This window comes from Symphalangus syndactylus, chromosome 13, assembly GCF_028878055.3.
Source record: "Symphalangus syndactylus isolate Jambi chromosome 13, NHGRI_mSymSyn1-v2.1_pri, whole genome shotgun sequence".
Taxonomy (NCBI): domain Eukaryota; kingdom Metazoa; phylum Chordata; class Mammalia; order Primates; family Hylobatidae; genus Symphalangus; species Symphalangus syndactylus.
In genome coordinates this window covers 22,023,429-22,039,140 of record NC_072435.2, presented here as the reverse complement: position 1 = coordinate 22,039,140, position 15,712 = coordinate 22,023,429, and the positions used below count along the sequence as shown (strand labels likewise).

The window sequence follows — 15,712 nt, the reverse complement described above, 5'->3', positions numbered from 1 at the left end:
CCTCGACCATAACCTACATGCTCATCAGCTGGGGATGGACCAGCTCTGTACCACACCCCCCTGCAACCACGCCGCGGGTACCCCGCCTCTGCGTCCCCTCCACTCCCTTCCCCACGCCCCTCCGGGTGCAGGCTTCCTGGGGGTGAAGGAGGGAAGGAGGCCGCCCACGATCCCCAATTCCCCCACCTCTCACCTCCCCCCACCACCCCCCTGCAGCCTCCGCGTCTGCGCAGCCGCAGTCAGTGCGGCGCCAGCTCTGCAGAGCCCAGACAGGGTCCGATTGGGGAGGGTGAGTCCTTCGAGGGACCCCCGCGGGCGGGAAGGAGGCGGAGAAAAGGGGCTGGGGGCGCGGGCGGCGATCCGGGGATGCGCGCGCGAGTATGGATGCGCAGAGTGTGTGTGTGCATGGGCGAGGGTGAGGGGCAGAACCGCTCCGGGGATAGGGTCCGGGGAGAGGGCGTCTCCAAGCCCGTCCGTTGGGAGAGGGCGGGGGTCTGTCGGGTTCGGGTCTGTTTCTCCGCAGCAGCGGTCTGTGTCCTGGCTTGGGGGTTGCAGGTGAATTCCAGCCTCCTCGTGAGGAGGGGAGCACAGACCTGCACTGAGAGTGCATTGATGGTCTGTGTACCCTCGTGGGGCGGCACGGGCACGTGCGCTCGTCTCGCTGGGGCCCGGTGTCGATGTTCGCTCCCCCTGCGGTGTTCAGCGCACCTGCCCGCGTGTGCACTTCTGCGTGGTCGCGTTGTGTGTCCGCCTGGGCCCCTGTGGACCACCCTGCAACGGTGGGAGCGCAGGCTCTCGGCAAACAGGTGCAGCAGCCCCGCCCCCACTCTCCTGAGCTGTGTGGCTTTGATCAAGGGACTTCCCTGTCTGTTAAATGTAAACCTAATAGTATCTGTAGCGAGAAGTATGGCAACCTTTATGTGAGAAAAGGGATTCGCAGGGCTCAGCAGGGCTGGGCACAAGGAGAGTTCTGGGCTCCGGGAAACACTGCCGATATTGTTATTGCTTTTATTGTGGTTGCTGGTTGCCGTTGTTGTGAGTGCGTCTCCATCCTCTCAGGGGATGACTTGTTTGCTATTTCACCAAGAACATTGAGGCTGTGGGGTGTGAATCTCCTCCTCCTACCATACCTCTGTCTCATCCCCTTTCCTTCTTCCTCCTCCATTCACTGCGGGTCCAGCTTCTCCTGACCTTGACCTGATGGCTCTTGTCTGTCTCATCTGTCACCCCGCTTGCCTGCATTTTCTCCTTTCCCATGCCTTCCCCTCCCTTCAACCTAGATCCATGATTAATTATGTCTCACATTAAAAACAAAGCCAGACAAAACCCCAAAGCAATAAACAAGTCAGAACTCTCTAATTGTACTCTCCAACACTCTTTCCCACGAAGGTCCCATAGGAATTTCCTTCCCCTGAAAAATGTCTAGGCAGGCTCCTCTCCTCACCCCAGCCCACGCTGAGGTTGCAAATGGGCAACCCCAGGGTCTAATTCAACCCCACAACTTGTGCTATTTGACTAAAGGTGTCTTCCTGTTAAACACTGGAAATAATTATTGACATCATGAAATGTGGAAAATGCCATCTGAAAATATAGACTTCCAGCCTTCTTTTGAGAAATCACAGGATGGGTGATACCAGTGCCGTGCGTTTGCCCTGCAGACATTAGCTGAGTTGCGTGGTGCAGCTTCTTCAGACAGGAGACCTGATCTCTCTTGCCCCACTCCCCACTGCCTCCGTTGTCTCTCCCCATGCCATATATCCACTGCCATTTGTTCAGGTGCTCCTTACAATAGAGAAGTATTTCTCTGGACCTATATTTAATTTTCATTTGTAGAAAAGTGACAGTAAAAGAGTCCTCTTGATTGATTCATTGATTGATTTTTGAGAGTCTTTCTCTCTCACCCAGGCTGGAGTGCAGTGGCACGATCCTAGCTCACTGAAGCCTTGAACTCCCAGGTTCAAAGGATCCTCCCAGTAACTGAGACTACAGGCTTGTGACACCACACCTGGCTAATTTTTAAACATTTTTGTAAAGACCGGGTCTCACTGAGGCTGGCCTCAAACTCCTGGGCTCAAGCAACCTCCCACCTTGGTCTCCCAAAGTGCTAGGATTACAGGTGTGAGCCACGTCGCCGGCTGATTTATTTATTAATTCATATCGTTTCCTATCCCATTTGTTATATACAAATGTGCAGACTGGAGAACCATGTGTGGCTGTAGGTGTGTATATGAGTATGTGAGTGTGTATGTGTGTGAGTGCGAATGTGTGTGTGACTGTGAGTGTGTATGAGTGTGTGTTTGTGTTAGTCTATGAGTGTGTGTGAATGTGGATGTGTGTGTCTTTGTGTTAGTGTGTGTGTATGTGACTGTGTGTGTGTGTGTGTGGATGTGTTTATGTTTGTATGTGTGTATATGTGAGTATGTGAGTGTGTGTGTCTGCATGTGCCTGCCCGTGACAATCATTCCCTTTCCAGCTTTGTCTCCAGAGCGCTCTCTACCGCTTGACCTGCTGTGTGCTTTATTTGTTCCCTGCCTGTCTCTTTGTCTCCCTACTAGAATGTAAGCCCCAGGAGGGCAGGAATCTCCACTTGATTACTGCTGTATTTCTAATGCTTAACAATCGTGCCTAGCCCCTGCTGACCCTCTGCAATGATTCACTGAATGATGAAATGTCCATCAGTCCTCAGGTTCTGAATCCTGTGCCTGGGGAACCAGAGAGGACCCTGGAGCAGGAGGAGAAACAGAAGCTTGTCTCAGAAGCTCCACCTCCTCCTGGGGCAATGCAGAGTCTCAGGCCTGAGCAGACATGGGGGCTGCTGGAGCCTGAGAGGACCAAGACGCTGCTGCCTCGGGAGAGCCGGGCCTGGGAGAAGCCTCCCCATCCCACCTGCACCAAGGACTGGGAGGCTGTGGAGGTTGGGGCCTCCAGCCATGACAGTGATGAGAAAGGTGAGAGACAGTGGTCCTTTGGGAGGTGAGTGGGTGGCGAGGAAGGAATTGGAAGAGCCTAGGGAAAGACTAAACATTCACTCCTTCACTCATCCATTCAACAGCTATTCATGGAGCACTGTGTCAGTCAGCTTTTGCTGTGTAACAAGTCATCCCCAAACTTAGGGGCTTCAAGCAACAATCACTTATCAGCTCATGATTCTGTGGGTCAGAAGTCTGACCTGGCTTCAGGGGACACTTTTCCTGCCTGTGCTTGTCTGTGCAGCCTCAGAGAGCTGGTGAGGCCACTGGTCGATCTCAGACGGCTTTACTCCCATGTCTGCTGGTGCTGGCTGTTGGTTGGCTTGGTGGTGCTGAGGACAGGCCATGTGTCGCCAGCAGGATTTTTCAGGGTTATCCTCATGGGGGTGCTTGCAGGGTTCTCAGGGATGGCAAGAGAGGGAACTCCCCAATTTTCAAGCACTGGAAGATTTGAAGAGGAAAAACACATGATCTCATTTGCATTTCAAAAATATTCCTCTAACTCAGTGGATTTCAACTGGGCGTGGTCTTATACCCCACTTCTCCTCCCCAGGCGATTTTTGGCAGTGTCTGGAAACATTTAGGATTATCCTAACTGTGGAGATGCTGCTGTTATCTGGTGGGGAGAAGCCAGTAGTGATGCTGATAAACGTCCTACCATGCACAGGACGGACGCTACCCCCACAGAAAGAATGGTGCAGCTCCAAATGCCGATAGTGCCAAGTTTGAGAAACCCTGAGTCTCACTGCATGTGGGAATGGATTGTAGGGCTAGGAAGTCAAGAATGGAAGGTGGGAGGCCAGTTAGGAGACTACTGCAGCTGTCCAAGACAGAGGTGAGGTAAGTGCAGAGATTTGGGACATCTTTGGGAGGAGGAATCAGTTCTTGCTGATGGATGTGGAGAAGGGGAGGAAAAGAGAGGTATCATGATGACTTTTAGGGTTTTGGCCCAAACAGATGGATAAAGCGTGGTGCCATTTGCTGACATTTCAATGGCACCCCATAGCAGAAAGGGGCTGAACCTTATACCAACTACTAGGCACTGTCTTTTTCCTCAGGGGATGAGCAGGCCTGGGACAGAAGGTGTGGATAACAGAGGCCAGCTCTGCGAGTGGGGCTTGGAGCTCCTGGCTGGGGCTAAGATGCAGGAAGAGTGGAAAATGCCAGGATTTGTCCAGTCTATTCAGCTTAGGGATGAGAAGGACACTAAGGTTCTGACTATGGGGACATGTCCCAACTAGTGTCTGTTCTTTGGAAGCTGGGGAAGCCTCCGTCATCCTGGTTTACTTTTGTGGCTTTTTCTTCTGCTCCTTCACTCAGTTTCTGCTGGGGGCCTGTAGAGAAGGAACTCTTTTATCTACTGGACAGGTAAGGGACTGAAGACTCAAGTGGCAGGGCACATCAGGTGACCCAGTTGAAGTTTTCTAGGTAGTTATAGAACAGAATTCAGGCCTCTCATTCTCTCAGCCCCACCTGAACCATCACATAGGCATATGTGTGTTTGTGTGTGGGGGGTTGTGTGTTTGTGTGTATGTGTGTGTGTGTGAGAGAGAGAGAGAGAGAATGAGGGTGAGAGAGAGAGAAAGAGAGAGAGAGAGGAGGCTATTACTAGAAAAGGGACAAGATGCCAATGGGAAGAGCCCACTCCCGCTATCTGGCCACTCACTTATGGCTCCTTTTTCCTCCACTCCCACCCTCACCCAGACCTGTCTTCTCAAGAGACTGGGCTTTCCCAGGAGTGGAGCTCGGTGGAGGAAGATGACGAATCAGAGGGCTCCCAGGTACACTGGGGGGTTTGTTCTTTTTCCACAAATGTCCCACTCTGTAGATCTCAGCAGTTTGTCACATTTGCATTCTCAGCTTGGAATTTACCTGCCCCATAAAAATCTCAAGAGATCTCTTGTGTCTAATCTCTATGGTGATCAGACACAGACTGGAGGCTCTCCATGTGGTGTGTGTAACTCAGTTCACATGTACCTTACAACACTTCCTTCATAAATCCATCTACCCATGCATCCACCTCTGTACTTCATCTTCTGTCCACTTATTCATCAACTCTCCCTTCCACCTACCCTTTTACCTTTCCAATCACTCACCTATTCATTCATCCACCTCTCAAACATCTACTAGCCATTCACTCATCTGTCCACTCCTTCATCCACCTAAACTTTTATTCACCTACTCACTTGTATACCCATTCCATCAATCCATCCATCCATCCGTCCGTCCGTCCATCCATCCATCCATCCATCCATCCATCCATCCATCCATGCATCAACCCATCCCTAAACCTCAGCTGTCTATCCACTTGTCCAACCACCCATAAACCCTCCCTTCCACCCACCCTCTCACCTTTCCATTCACCTATCCATTCATTCATCTACCCATTGAACATCCACCAACCATTCATCTGTCCACTCATTTACCCAACCTTTCATCCCTTACACATCCATATACCCATTCCATCCATCCATCCACCCATTCATCCATCCATATATCCAGTTATCCATATACATACTCATTCACCCTTTTATTCAGATGCCATCAATCCAACTATTCAATCCACCCACCTACATACCCATCCCCTATCCACTCACTGTTCACCCACCTATTCATCCCTCTACTACCTGTTGGCTATGTGAGGATATGGCTAGTATGCATCCACTATATGCCCACTCATTCATTCATCCATCTGTATCTATTCACACATCCAGTCATAAGACCACCTACCAATCCATTCACCCATCCACCCACTATTCCATTTATCCATCCACTAACCATCTACTGAGTTTTAATCCACATACTACAAGTAAAACCAAATTTATAATTATCAGACACATTTCTTTCACTCAAAAACCCAATGTTTTCTTTTTTGAGGAATAAGACATCAATATAAGAAAACCAGTGGTTCTTTCATGTATACATTCATCTCATACATGAGAAAAATCACATAATCACTCTCAGTGAGCACATGAGAGTCCCATCCATCTCCCAATCATGTCAGGAATGTAACTCTGGCTGCCTCAAGCCAGAAAATGGATTTATTGACTCATGGTGCAGGGGTGAGGGCGAGGGAAACACACTGGCCAACAAACCAAGATAGTCCAGAAATAAGTGCTGGGCACAGTGGGGTGGCCCAAAGGAAGAAGTTAACTGCATGCCAGGAGGTTTATTCTTGGATATCCTAGAGAGGAGGACACACTAGACCTGGGGTTTTCAGGATAGTAAGAATTCCACAGGCATAGCAGGGAAGGGAAGAGCATGTGCACAGGCAAGGTGGTATAGCAAGGTACGTTTGGGGGACACTGAAGTTAAGGGCAGAGCAGTGGGAGGTTTGGGTGAAAATATGGCTGGGATGACATCATTCATTCATTGCATGTCTAATTCTTGAGCTCTTACTCAGTGCCAAGCAGTGTTCAATGCACAGAGCATACAATAGTGAGACAGAAATGGTCCCTGCCTTCATGGAGCTCACAGTCACCAAGGTAGACAGATGACAATTGAAATAAGCAGCTAAAATATGAATTGCGCTGAGTGGTGATAATTGCTATGGAGGAAAATGAAGCAGGAAAGGGGTTTGGGAGTAGGAGTTGGGGCTGGGGGTTGCTATTTTAAGAAGGGTGTCTAGGAAAGTCCCCACTGAGAGGGAGCTATTGAGTGAGGACCTGAAGGAGGTGAGGAGTGAGACTGGCGGGTGTCTAGGGGGAGGGGGCTCTATGCAGAGGACACAGCAAGTGCAAAGGCCTTGAGGTACAGATGTGCCTGGTACATTTGGGGAACACCAAGAGGGGTGGTGGTCAGTGTGGCTGGAGGGTGGGAGGGAGGACTAGGAGGTGAGGTCATGGAGGCCATGGGGTGGACAATGTAGTGTCTCATGGGCCATGGTGAAATGTGAGTTTCACTCTGAGTGGGGTGGGAGCCGTAGGCAAGTTCTGGACAGAGGAGGGACACGTTCTGATTTAGCCTTTAGCAGGACTCCTCTCACTGCTAAGTCCCACACCGAGGAGGCTGGATGTGTTTTGCAGGCAGTGGGAGCCATAGAAGGGGCTCGGGGACTTACAGAATCACTCTGGGAGCCCATGTAGAAGGAAGGTGGGTTGGATGTGGCTGGGGTTAGAGTTTAGAGGGGGGCAAAGGAGCAAGTCAGAAATGTGTAGTTAGGGAAAAAAGGTAGAAATGAAACAGAAGAGTTGCCACTTTCCTTGTGCATGTTACAAGCTTCATGCTATTCTTCTTCTTCTTTTTTTTTTTTGAGACAGAATCTCACTCTGTCACCAGGCTGGAGTGCAATGGCACGATCTTGGCTCACTGCTCACTGCAACCTCTGTCTCCTCTGTTCAAGCGATTCTCCTGCCTCAGCCTCCTGAGTAGCTGGGACTACAGGCGCACACCACCATGCCCAGCTAATTCTTGTATTTTTAGTAGAAATGGGGTTTCACCATGTTGGCCAAGATGATCTTGATCTCCTGACCTCGTGATCCGCCCGCCTCAGCCTCCAAAAGTGCTGGGATTACAGGCATGAGCCATGATGCCCGGGCAGCTTGATGCTATTCTAAGCACATCTTATTATAACTCATCTAGTAACTGAACACTCATTAGCTCTCATGATTAACTCATGAGCCTTGTGAGATCATTAGCATGGTATCCTCCTCTACAGATGAGGAAACTGAGGCAGAGAGAAACCAAATGGCTTGCTTCAGGTCCCACAATGAGTGGGTAGCAGAGGTAGCACAGAGTTTGGGCTTGGAGGGGAGAACAGGAGTGAGTGGGACCCAGGACGTGTTGAGTCGGTGACCTGATGACATTTCCAGACCTGTGGGACATAAATGGTGAAAGAACAGGGGCAAGCCCAGGGGCAACACATAAATTCTGATGTGGAGACAGGGCAGAGGGAGGTTCTAGACTCTAGAATAGGATCAAGGAGGAAGTTTGGAAGAAATGACAAGGTCGATTTTAGACATGCTGCTTGGGAGAGGCCTCTGCGACATCATTCATTCACTCACTCGTTCGCCCAATTGTAATTCATTGAGCCAGCACTGATGGAGCACACAGCAGGGGGCTGATGGGGGAGGGCCTCTCATTGGCAGGCCCTGGGTCAGTTTTCTGCATGGACAGACCCTCCTTCCTGCAGACAACCACCCACTTCCAAAAACAAAAGAGCAGCGGGCTATCTGGAACCAGAGACCTTTGATGACAGTTACAGCCTCATCATGGGCCAGGAGCTGGACTTTGTGCTCCACTTACCTTAATTTACTTGGTCCTCTTATCAGTCCTTGATGTAGGACCTGTTATCCCATTTTACAGATGGGAAAACCAAGGCACAGAGAGGTTATGTGACTTTCGCTTGTCATGCAACATGTAAATGGCAGAGCTAGGATTTGTACCCAGAATGTCTCTTAACCATTAGGTGTCCTGCCTGTTTGGGGCTTGATCCTGCCCCGAGAGAGGACTGGGGACAGAGATGAAGGCCTCTCCCTGTTCTCCTAGTTACTATACCTCCTGTGGAGAGGAGTGAGTGAAGAAGTGGAAGAAAGAAAAAGAGTTACTTTCCAGGAGGGCAGAAGTTCCCAGTCTGTGGGCCCAGAAGAAAGCAGGCAGGGGAAAACGGTCCCATCATTCCCGTTCCATAAAATGCAAGCATATGTAACACCTGCAAATCTTATCTAAGTGCATGAGATTTTAAAAACATCAATGCCCAGAAATAACCCCTGGTAAAAGTTGCTGTAACAGGCCAAATTCATCCATAGTGTGAGAAGTTGGAGTAGTGGTTACCTTTGAGGTGGGGGGATTTGCGGGGTTGATAATGATCTGCTTCCTGTTTGGGGTGCTAGTTACATGGTGTGTTCACCTTCTGAAGTTGCTCAGGCTGTACACCTAGGATGTGTGCAGCCTTCTCTTTCAACAGAATGTTTTAAGCTGGCCAGGCACAGTGGCTCACGTCTGTAATCACAGCACTTTGGGAGGCAGAGGCAGGCGGATCGCATAAGGTCATGAGTTCGAGACCAGCCTGCATTACATGGCAAAACCCCGTTTCTACTAAAAATACAAAAATTAGCTGGGCATGGTGGCGCATGCCTGTAATCCCAGCTACTCAGGAGGCTGAGGCAGGAGAATTGCTTGAACCTGGGAGGCAGAGGTTGCAATGAGCTGAGATTGTGCCACTGCACTCCGGCCTGGGTGACAGAGTGAGACTCTGCCAAAAAAAAAAAAAAAAGTTGCTGTGTATATCCTTGTATATATCCTGCCAAACATGTTTCCCTATATACTGAGACTGAATTGAGATTTGTGTGCCAGTGCTTGATTGAGGGTTGTGCTCTCAGGCGAAGCCCAGCGGGGAGTGAGGGAAGCTGGAGAGGAGAGGAGAGGGATCCAGGCAAATATACTGGTAGAACTGAAGTCCAGCCTCCGTCTTATCCCAGGGGAACCCTGGAATGTGAATAGAGAGTTGTCCTCCTCTGGGCCGGGCGCAGTGGCTCACGCCCGTAATCCTAGCACTTTGGGAGGCTGAGGTGGGTGGATCACGGGGTCAGGAGTTCAAGACCAGCCTGGCCAAGATGGCGAAACGCTGTCTCTACTAAAAATATGAAAATTAGCTGGGCATGGTGGTGGATGCCTGTATTCCCAGCTACTCGGGAGGCTGAGGCAGAGAATTACTTCAACCTGGGAGGCAGAGGTTGCAGTGAGCTGAGATTGCACCACTGCACTCCAGCCTGGGTGACACAGTGAGACTCTCCTTCTCAAAGAAAGAAAAAATAAAGAGAGAGAGAGAGAGAGAGTTGTCTTTCTCTGAGACAATGGAGTGGGCTTTTGTATCCCATATGAGTTATTGTTGGCTGTGGACTGCCCTGGAGGGCGAGTTAACCTCCTGGGTAACCCTCTAGGAAGGAGGATCTCATTAGCAAAGGGCATTTGTCAGAAGAGAAGGAGCAACTACAAACTGTAAACCATACAAGTAGCAGCCAATACCCCTAGCATCCAGGGGAGAGCTGCACCAGCCTGAAAAACAGAAATAAAGAGGAACTAGGTGAGGCATCTATGGATCTATTACGTGTGATGTGTGTAAAATTATTGGATTTCAGATTACCTGTATTTATTACATTTTCTTAACTTTATATTCTGCTTTTCAAAATTGAAGTGTAATTATTTCCAATAAAATGCACTAACCAGGGAGTGTTTACACATGTACATCCATGTAACCAACACCCCAATCAAGACATTGAGTGCTGTCATAATTCTAGAACATTCTCTTATTTTCCCTTCTGGTCCATCTCACTCCCCAGCCCTGGAAGCAACTACAGTTCTTGATTTCCACTTGCATGGATTAGTTTTGCTTGTTGTTGAATTTTATCTAAATACTGTCATGTAGTAAACTACATATATGTTTTTTAATTCCAAAAAAGGAAGTTATGGCAAGATTGTTATTCCTCCAGTTGGCATTTTCACTTAATACATGCTGGACAGTTTTCCATTTAATACATATTGATAATCTTAATTGTATTTCAAAGTTACTTTTTCCTGCCGCCAAATATTCTCTAGCTCGCTTGTGTCAGACCCATTTCCTTGGCTGATGAATTATTAGACTCCCATTGTTGTCATTGTTACAGAAGGCAATGCTACAATGAGCGTTTGTTCAGTTGGCCCAATTTTATGCATGGATTATGAGGAACTTTATAAAAATTCACATTCTCTGGTTCTCCTTAGATACACTGAACCAGAAAATCCAAAGGGGATCCCAAGATATTTGAAAAACTCTCCCAACAACTTTTGGTGCTCTACCAGGTTTGGGAACTGCTTAAGTGGGTCACTGTCCCTAGGCATCTGGTTGTAAAGGAAGATTTGAAATGAGGTGTCATCCAGAGGGAATCAGCAGGCTAGAGGGAGGAATTTGTTTTCAAAGATTAGAAATGTGAATTCCATCAATGATTTATAATATACGTTAATAATTCATAGTATGTATCCTTCCATTTTTCCTCTTTCACAGGATTTTTTTCAGTGTTCACCATTGCCTAACTTTCCAGATAATCCATTATGTCTTGTACATTCACCAAACTTCCTTGATATTTTAATAGCAATTGCACTAAATTCATCATTAATTTGGAAAATTGTCATCGTTAAACATTTTGTCTTCTCATCTCTTATCATGGTATGTTTCTTCATTTATTACCTCATTCAACAAATATTTACAGAGTTCATACCGTGTTCCAGGCACTGGGAATACAGTAGCAAACAAAGCAAAGCTTTGCCCTCTTGGTGCTTACAGTGTCATTGGAGGAAGAGACAATAAACATACATAGCAAGTCAGCTGGTGATAAGAGCATGGAGAAAAAGACAAGGAGCATGCATAGTGCAGGGTTAAGGGTATCTGGAGGAAGGGCATTCCAGGAAGAAGAACTCGCAACTACAAAGGCTTGGAAGTGACTGTGGCTGGAACCGAGCGAGAAAGGCAAGGAATGACGTCAACGTTAGAAGGAGCACTCTGACTGGCCCATGGACAAGAAATTGGGTGGGATTATCAGGATAAGAAAGGAACTCTGTATCAACAGTACAAGATAGATGACAGTGGCTTTGGCCAGGGTGGGACGAGGTAGTGAAGGGGAGGGAATTGGTCAGATTCTGAATGTTTTGAAGATAAAGCCAACAGTATTTGCTGATGTCTTGAATGTGGGTGGTGACAGAAGGAGAGGAGTCAAGGATACCACAATTGGAGGTCTGGAGGGGCCTGAAGGGGTAATGGGAGGAAAACTGCATGAGGAGCTTTTTTTTTTTTTTTGTGGGGGACATTAGAATATTTGTTTGGGGACATGTGAAGTTTAAGATGTCCATCAGATATCCAACTGGAGATGGCAAATAGGCAGTGAGATATATAGTTGGGTCAACAAATACACATACATATGCATGCACACACATAGCTCTTGAGGGGGTGGGGTCATTAGAGCATAGATGGTATGTTAAAACTGAGATTTAATATACCAGTGAGATTTTGAAATTGTCATCCCATTATTCGAACATTTCCTCTGAGAGAGCATAGTTATGTTACATTCTTTTTTTATTTTTATTTTTATTTTTTATTATACTTTAGGTTTTAGGGTACATGTGCACAATGTGCAGGTTTGTTACATATGTATCCATGTGCCATGTTGGTTTGCTGCACCCATTAACTCGTCATTTAGCATTAGGTATATCTCCTAATGCTGTCCCTCCCCCCACCCCACAACAGTCCCCGGAGTGTGATGTTCCCCTTCCTGTGTCCATGAGTTCTCATTGTTCAATTCCCACCTATGAGTGAGAACATGCAGTGTTTGGTTTTTTGTCCTTGTGATAGTTTACTGAGAATGATGGTTTCCAGCTTCATCCATGTCCCTATAAAGGACATGAACTCATCATTTTTTATGGCTGCATAGTATTCCATGGTGTACATGTGCCACATTTTCTTAATCCAGCCTATTGTTGTTGGACATTTGTTACATTCTTTTGTTTATCTTATATCTAGTTACTCAGTTGTACTGTTTTAAATTCAAACAGCTTTTCTCTTGATATGACATTTCATTTCTGATCATATAAGTCTATTTTCCTGCAAGTAACAATGGTGGCCCCTTCCTTTCCAACATTTATCCTTTTCCTTTTTTTCTGTTTCAGGGCTTTGTGGAGTGGTCAAAAGCTCCACAGCAAACAACCATAGTCTTGGTAGTGTGCGTGCTTTTTTTGTTCCTGGTTTTAACGGGGATGCCTATGATGTTTCACATTTAACTATAATGGTGGCTGTTGTTTTAAAAGTTTAATATAATGAAATAGATGCCCTGTGTCATGTTAAGGAAGTGTGCTAGTCAAAAATCAGGAATAGGTGTTGAATATTTTCAAATGCCTTTCAAACATCCTTTGAGATGATTTTTAAAAAATTTTTGTGTGAGTTTTCACATACTTTATTTCCATGAAATGAAGACATCATTGATTGTAAAACATTATTTTGTATACCACGGAGAAAGAAAAATGCTAATTAATCATAAGGCGCCACCAACTGGAAGATATCTCCTGACTTTGAGAAGATGAAAAAATGTGCAACTGAGGATCGATGAAATCTGGTACATTTCCTAACATCAAACCAACTTTGCATTCTTAAGGTTTTGGTGCACCAGTCTTTTCATACACTAAATTATATTTATTGATATTTTATGTAGGATTCTTGCCTCTATCTTCATATGTGAGATTGGTGCTATCTTTGTGAAGTTTTGGTATCATGGTTAAGCTTGCATCATAGAAAGACTTCGGTAACTTTTACCTTTTCTATGCTTTTAAATAGTTTCTGTAGCTTAAGAAGTATTAGTCCCTTGACATTTTAAATGAATTCATTGTTATAACCAGGTCATAGAGTCATGGAGAGAACGTTTCAGCTAATTCTTGGGCAGCTTTCTTAGTTCTTTACAATGTTATCAGTTTGTTAATACATTTTACCTCTTGCATTTATTTTGGCGAATTACAGAGGTTCTTTGTTTTGTTTTTTTGTTTGTTTTTTTTTTGATACCGAGTCTCACTCTGTCACCCAGTCTGGAGTGCAGTGGCGCAATCTTGGCTCACTGCAAGCAGAGGGTTCATGCCATTCTCCTGCCTCAGCGTCCCGAGTAGCTGAGACTACAGGCGCCCACCACCATGCCCAGCTAATTTTTTGTATTTTTAGTAGAGACGGGGTTTCACCGTGTTAGCCAGGATGGTCTCGATTTCCTGACCTCGTGATCCGCCCGCCTTGGCCTCCCAAAGTGCTGGGATTACAGGTGTGAGCCACCGTGCCCAACCCAGAGTTCTTTTATCCTCTAGAAAATTCTTCATTCCATAGAGCTTTTTCATATTATTAGCTTAATTATGCATACTGTTTTATAATTTAAAATTTCTCTTTATTTTGTTCTATCCCCTGTATCCTGTCAACTGCTGTTTGTGGTTTACTCATTATTAGATTTGTCAAAGGTTTATCTAGCTTACTATTGTTTTTCCAAAGAACCAGCATTAGCATTAGGATTCATTTATATCTGTTATTTCTTTTATTTGTAATTTGTTTTTCTTTGATATGTATTGCATTTATTTTTTATTGTTTTTCTTCTTTGTCTCAGTTTTTATACTGAATACTTGATTTATATTCTCTTTATATTTTCTATAATAGCATACTTATTAATACAAATGTACTTCTGGATATAGCGTTGGCCACATTTAACATTTGATTATTCATTTTTGTTTATGTTGTCTAAATATTACATTGTAGTGTTTCTAAAGAGTGCTTTGAAACTCAGTGATTTGGTTTATCTTTTGTTTAAAAATAGTTTTGTTTTCTTGTTTTACTGCACTGTGAACACAGAATGTGGACTATAACGCATCTGCTTCCAAAACTTTTTAAAAAGCTTTTAGTGTGGCCTAGAATATGTCCATTTTTTGTAATTGTTTCATGAACATTTAAGATGAAGATATCTTCTCTGTCTGTAGAACTGAAAACTTTACATGCCTGTTAGTTAACTCAGTATCATCAATTATATTGTTCAGATTCATGTATTATCTAGTTTTGGCCTATTGGATTCATTAAAAACCAATAAGGTTACGTGAAACTTTGTTAGTACAATTGTTTTTGTTAATAAATTTTTATAATCTTTGCTTTATGTACTCAACAGCTGTGTAATTCGATGCATATAAGTGCGGCATTGCTATGTCCTTGTCAATTAAATAATATATGTAAAACACCATATGATAGTGGCTGGCAGATAGTAGGCACTCAATAAATGTTAATTAAAACCTGATTCTGAATTCTTTGTTAAATATAAAATGATTGTTTTCAGTCAATTTAATCCTTTGCCTTAAATTTTACCTTGTCTAATACTGGTTGATATTACCATCCTGCGCTCTTCTATCTATGTATATGAGGTTCGCTACAGAAATTAACAGGGAAAAGTATGGATTATCTCTCCATTCCTCTCTCAGGCTGATTGCCTGCAACAAGCAACGAGCCCTTAAAAGAAAGGAAAACAGGCCTTAACTATTACAGTTTTTGAGATTCTACTGGAAATAAGAGAAGCTCAATTCAAATGAGCTTAAGCAAAATAATAATAATAATAATAATTATTATTATTATTCGTTCATGTTACACCAAAGTTTGGGATAAAATTGGCTTTATTTACAGCTGGTTCTGGGGGACCTAAAAATATCACTGGGGCTTTTCCTCTCCTCACCTCCCTCTCTTTCTTCTACATGGCGGGGGACAGCTATCATGGACCCTGTGATCATCTCTTCCACACGGCAAGGTGGGAGACCTGGCAGATTCTCATCACGCACACCCACAACTCCCATCCTTGTTCTGCCTTGGGGACAAGAGTCCTGAAATTAGGGGAGAGAGAGCAGCAACTGCAAAGGCCCTGAGACATAAACCGTCTGCCCAAGTAAAGGATGGAGAATGGACTGTAGCAGGGCAAAGGCAGAAGCAGGGAGATGAGTGTGGAGACTGTCTTAAGTGTCCAGTCAACAGGGGATGGGCTGGGCATGGTAGCTCACGCCTGTAATTCCAGCACTTTGGGAGGCCAAGGCAGGAAGATCGCTTGAAGTTAGGAGTTTAAGACCAGCCTGGACAACACAGTCAGACTCTGTCTCTACAAAAAATAATAATAATAAAAATTGTCAGGCATGGTGGCATGCACCTGTAGTCCCAGCTACTCAGGAAACTGAGGCAAGAGGACTGCTTGGGCCCAGGAGACTGAGACTGCAGAGAGCCATGA

At 45.5% G+C, this 15,712-nt stretch overlaps 1 protein-coding gene across 1 annotated transcript; it reads left to right on the top strand.

Moving 5' to 3' along the window:
- Positions 1–237: 237 nt before the first annotated feature.
- Positions 238–14,743, top strand: SMIM17 (small integral membrane protein 17). The gene is made up of 4 exons (XM_055236826.2): positions 238–289; positions 2,680–2,948; positions 4,674–4,750; positions 12,606–14,743. Exons 2-4 carry the CDS (start codon positions 2,780–2,782, stop codon positions 12,714–12,716), a joined length of 357 nt encoding a protein of 118 aa, XP_055092801.1. The 5' UTR covers positions 238–289; positions 2,680–2,779; the 3' UTR covers positions 12,717–14,743.
- The last annotated feature ends 969 nt before the right edge of the window (positions 14,744–15,712 follow it).

What these genes read in the sequence shown, in the direction of transcription:
- SMIM17 (XM_055236826.2), top strand. Translation starts at nt 2,780, where the DNA reads ATGCAGAGTCTCAGGCCTGAGCAGACATGGGGGCTGCTGGAGCCTGAG. An exon ending in CCATGACAGTGATGAGAAAG is followed by an intron (nt 2,949 to 4,673) that starts GTGAGAGACAGT and finishes ACCCTCACCCAG; the next exon opens with ACCTGTCTTCTCAAGAGACT. An exon ending in ACGAATCAGAGGGCTCCCAG is followed by an intron (nt 4,751 to 12,605) that starts GTACACTGGGGG and finishes TTTCTGTTTCAG; the next exon opens with GGCTTTGTGGAGTGGTCAAA.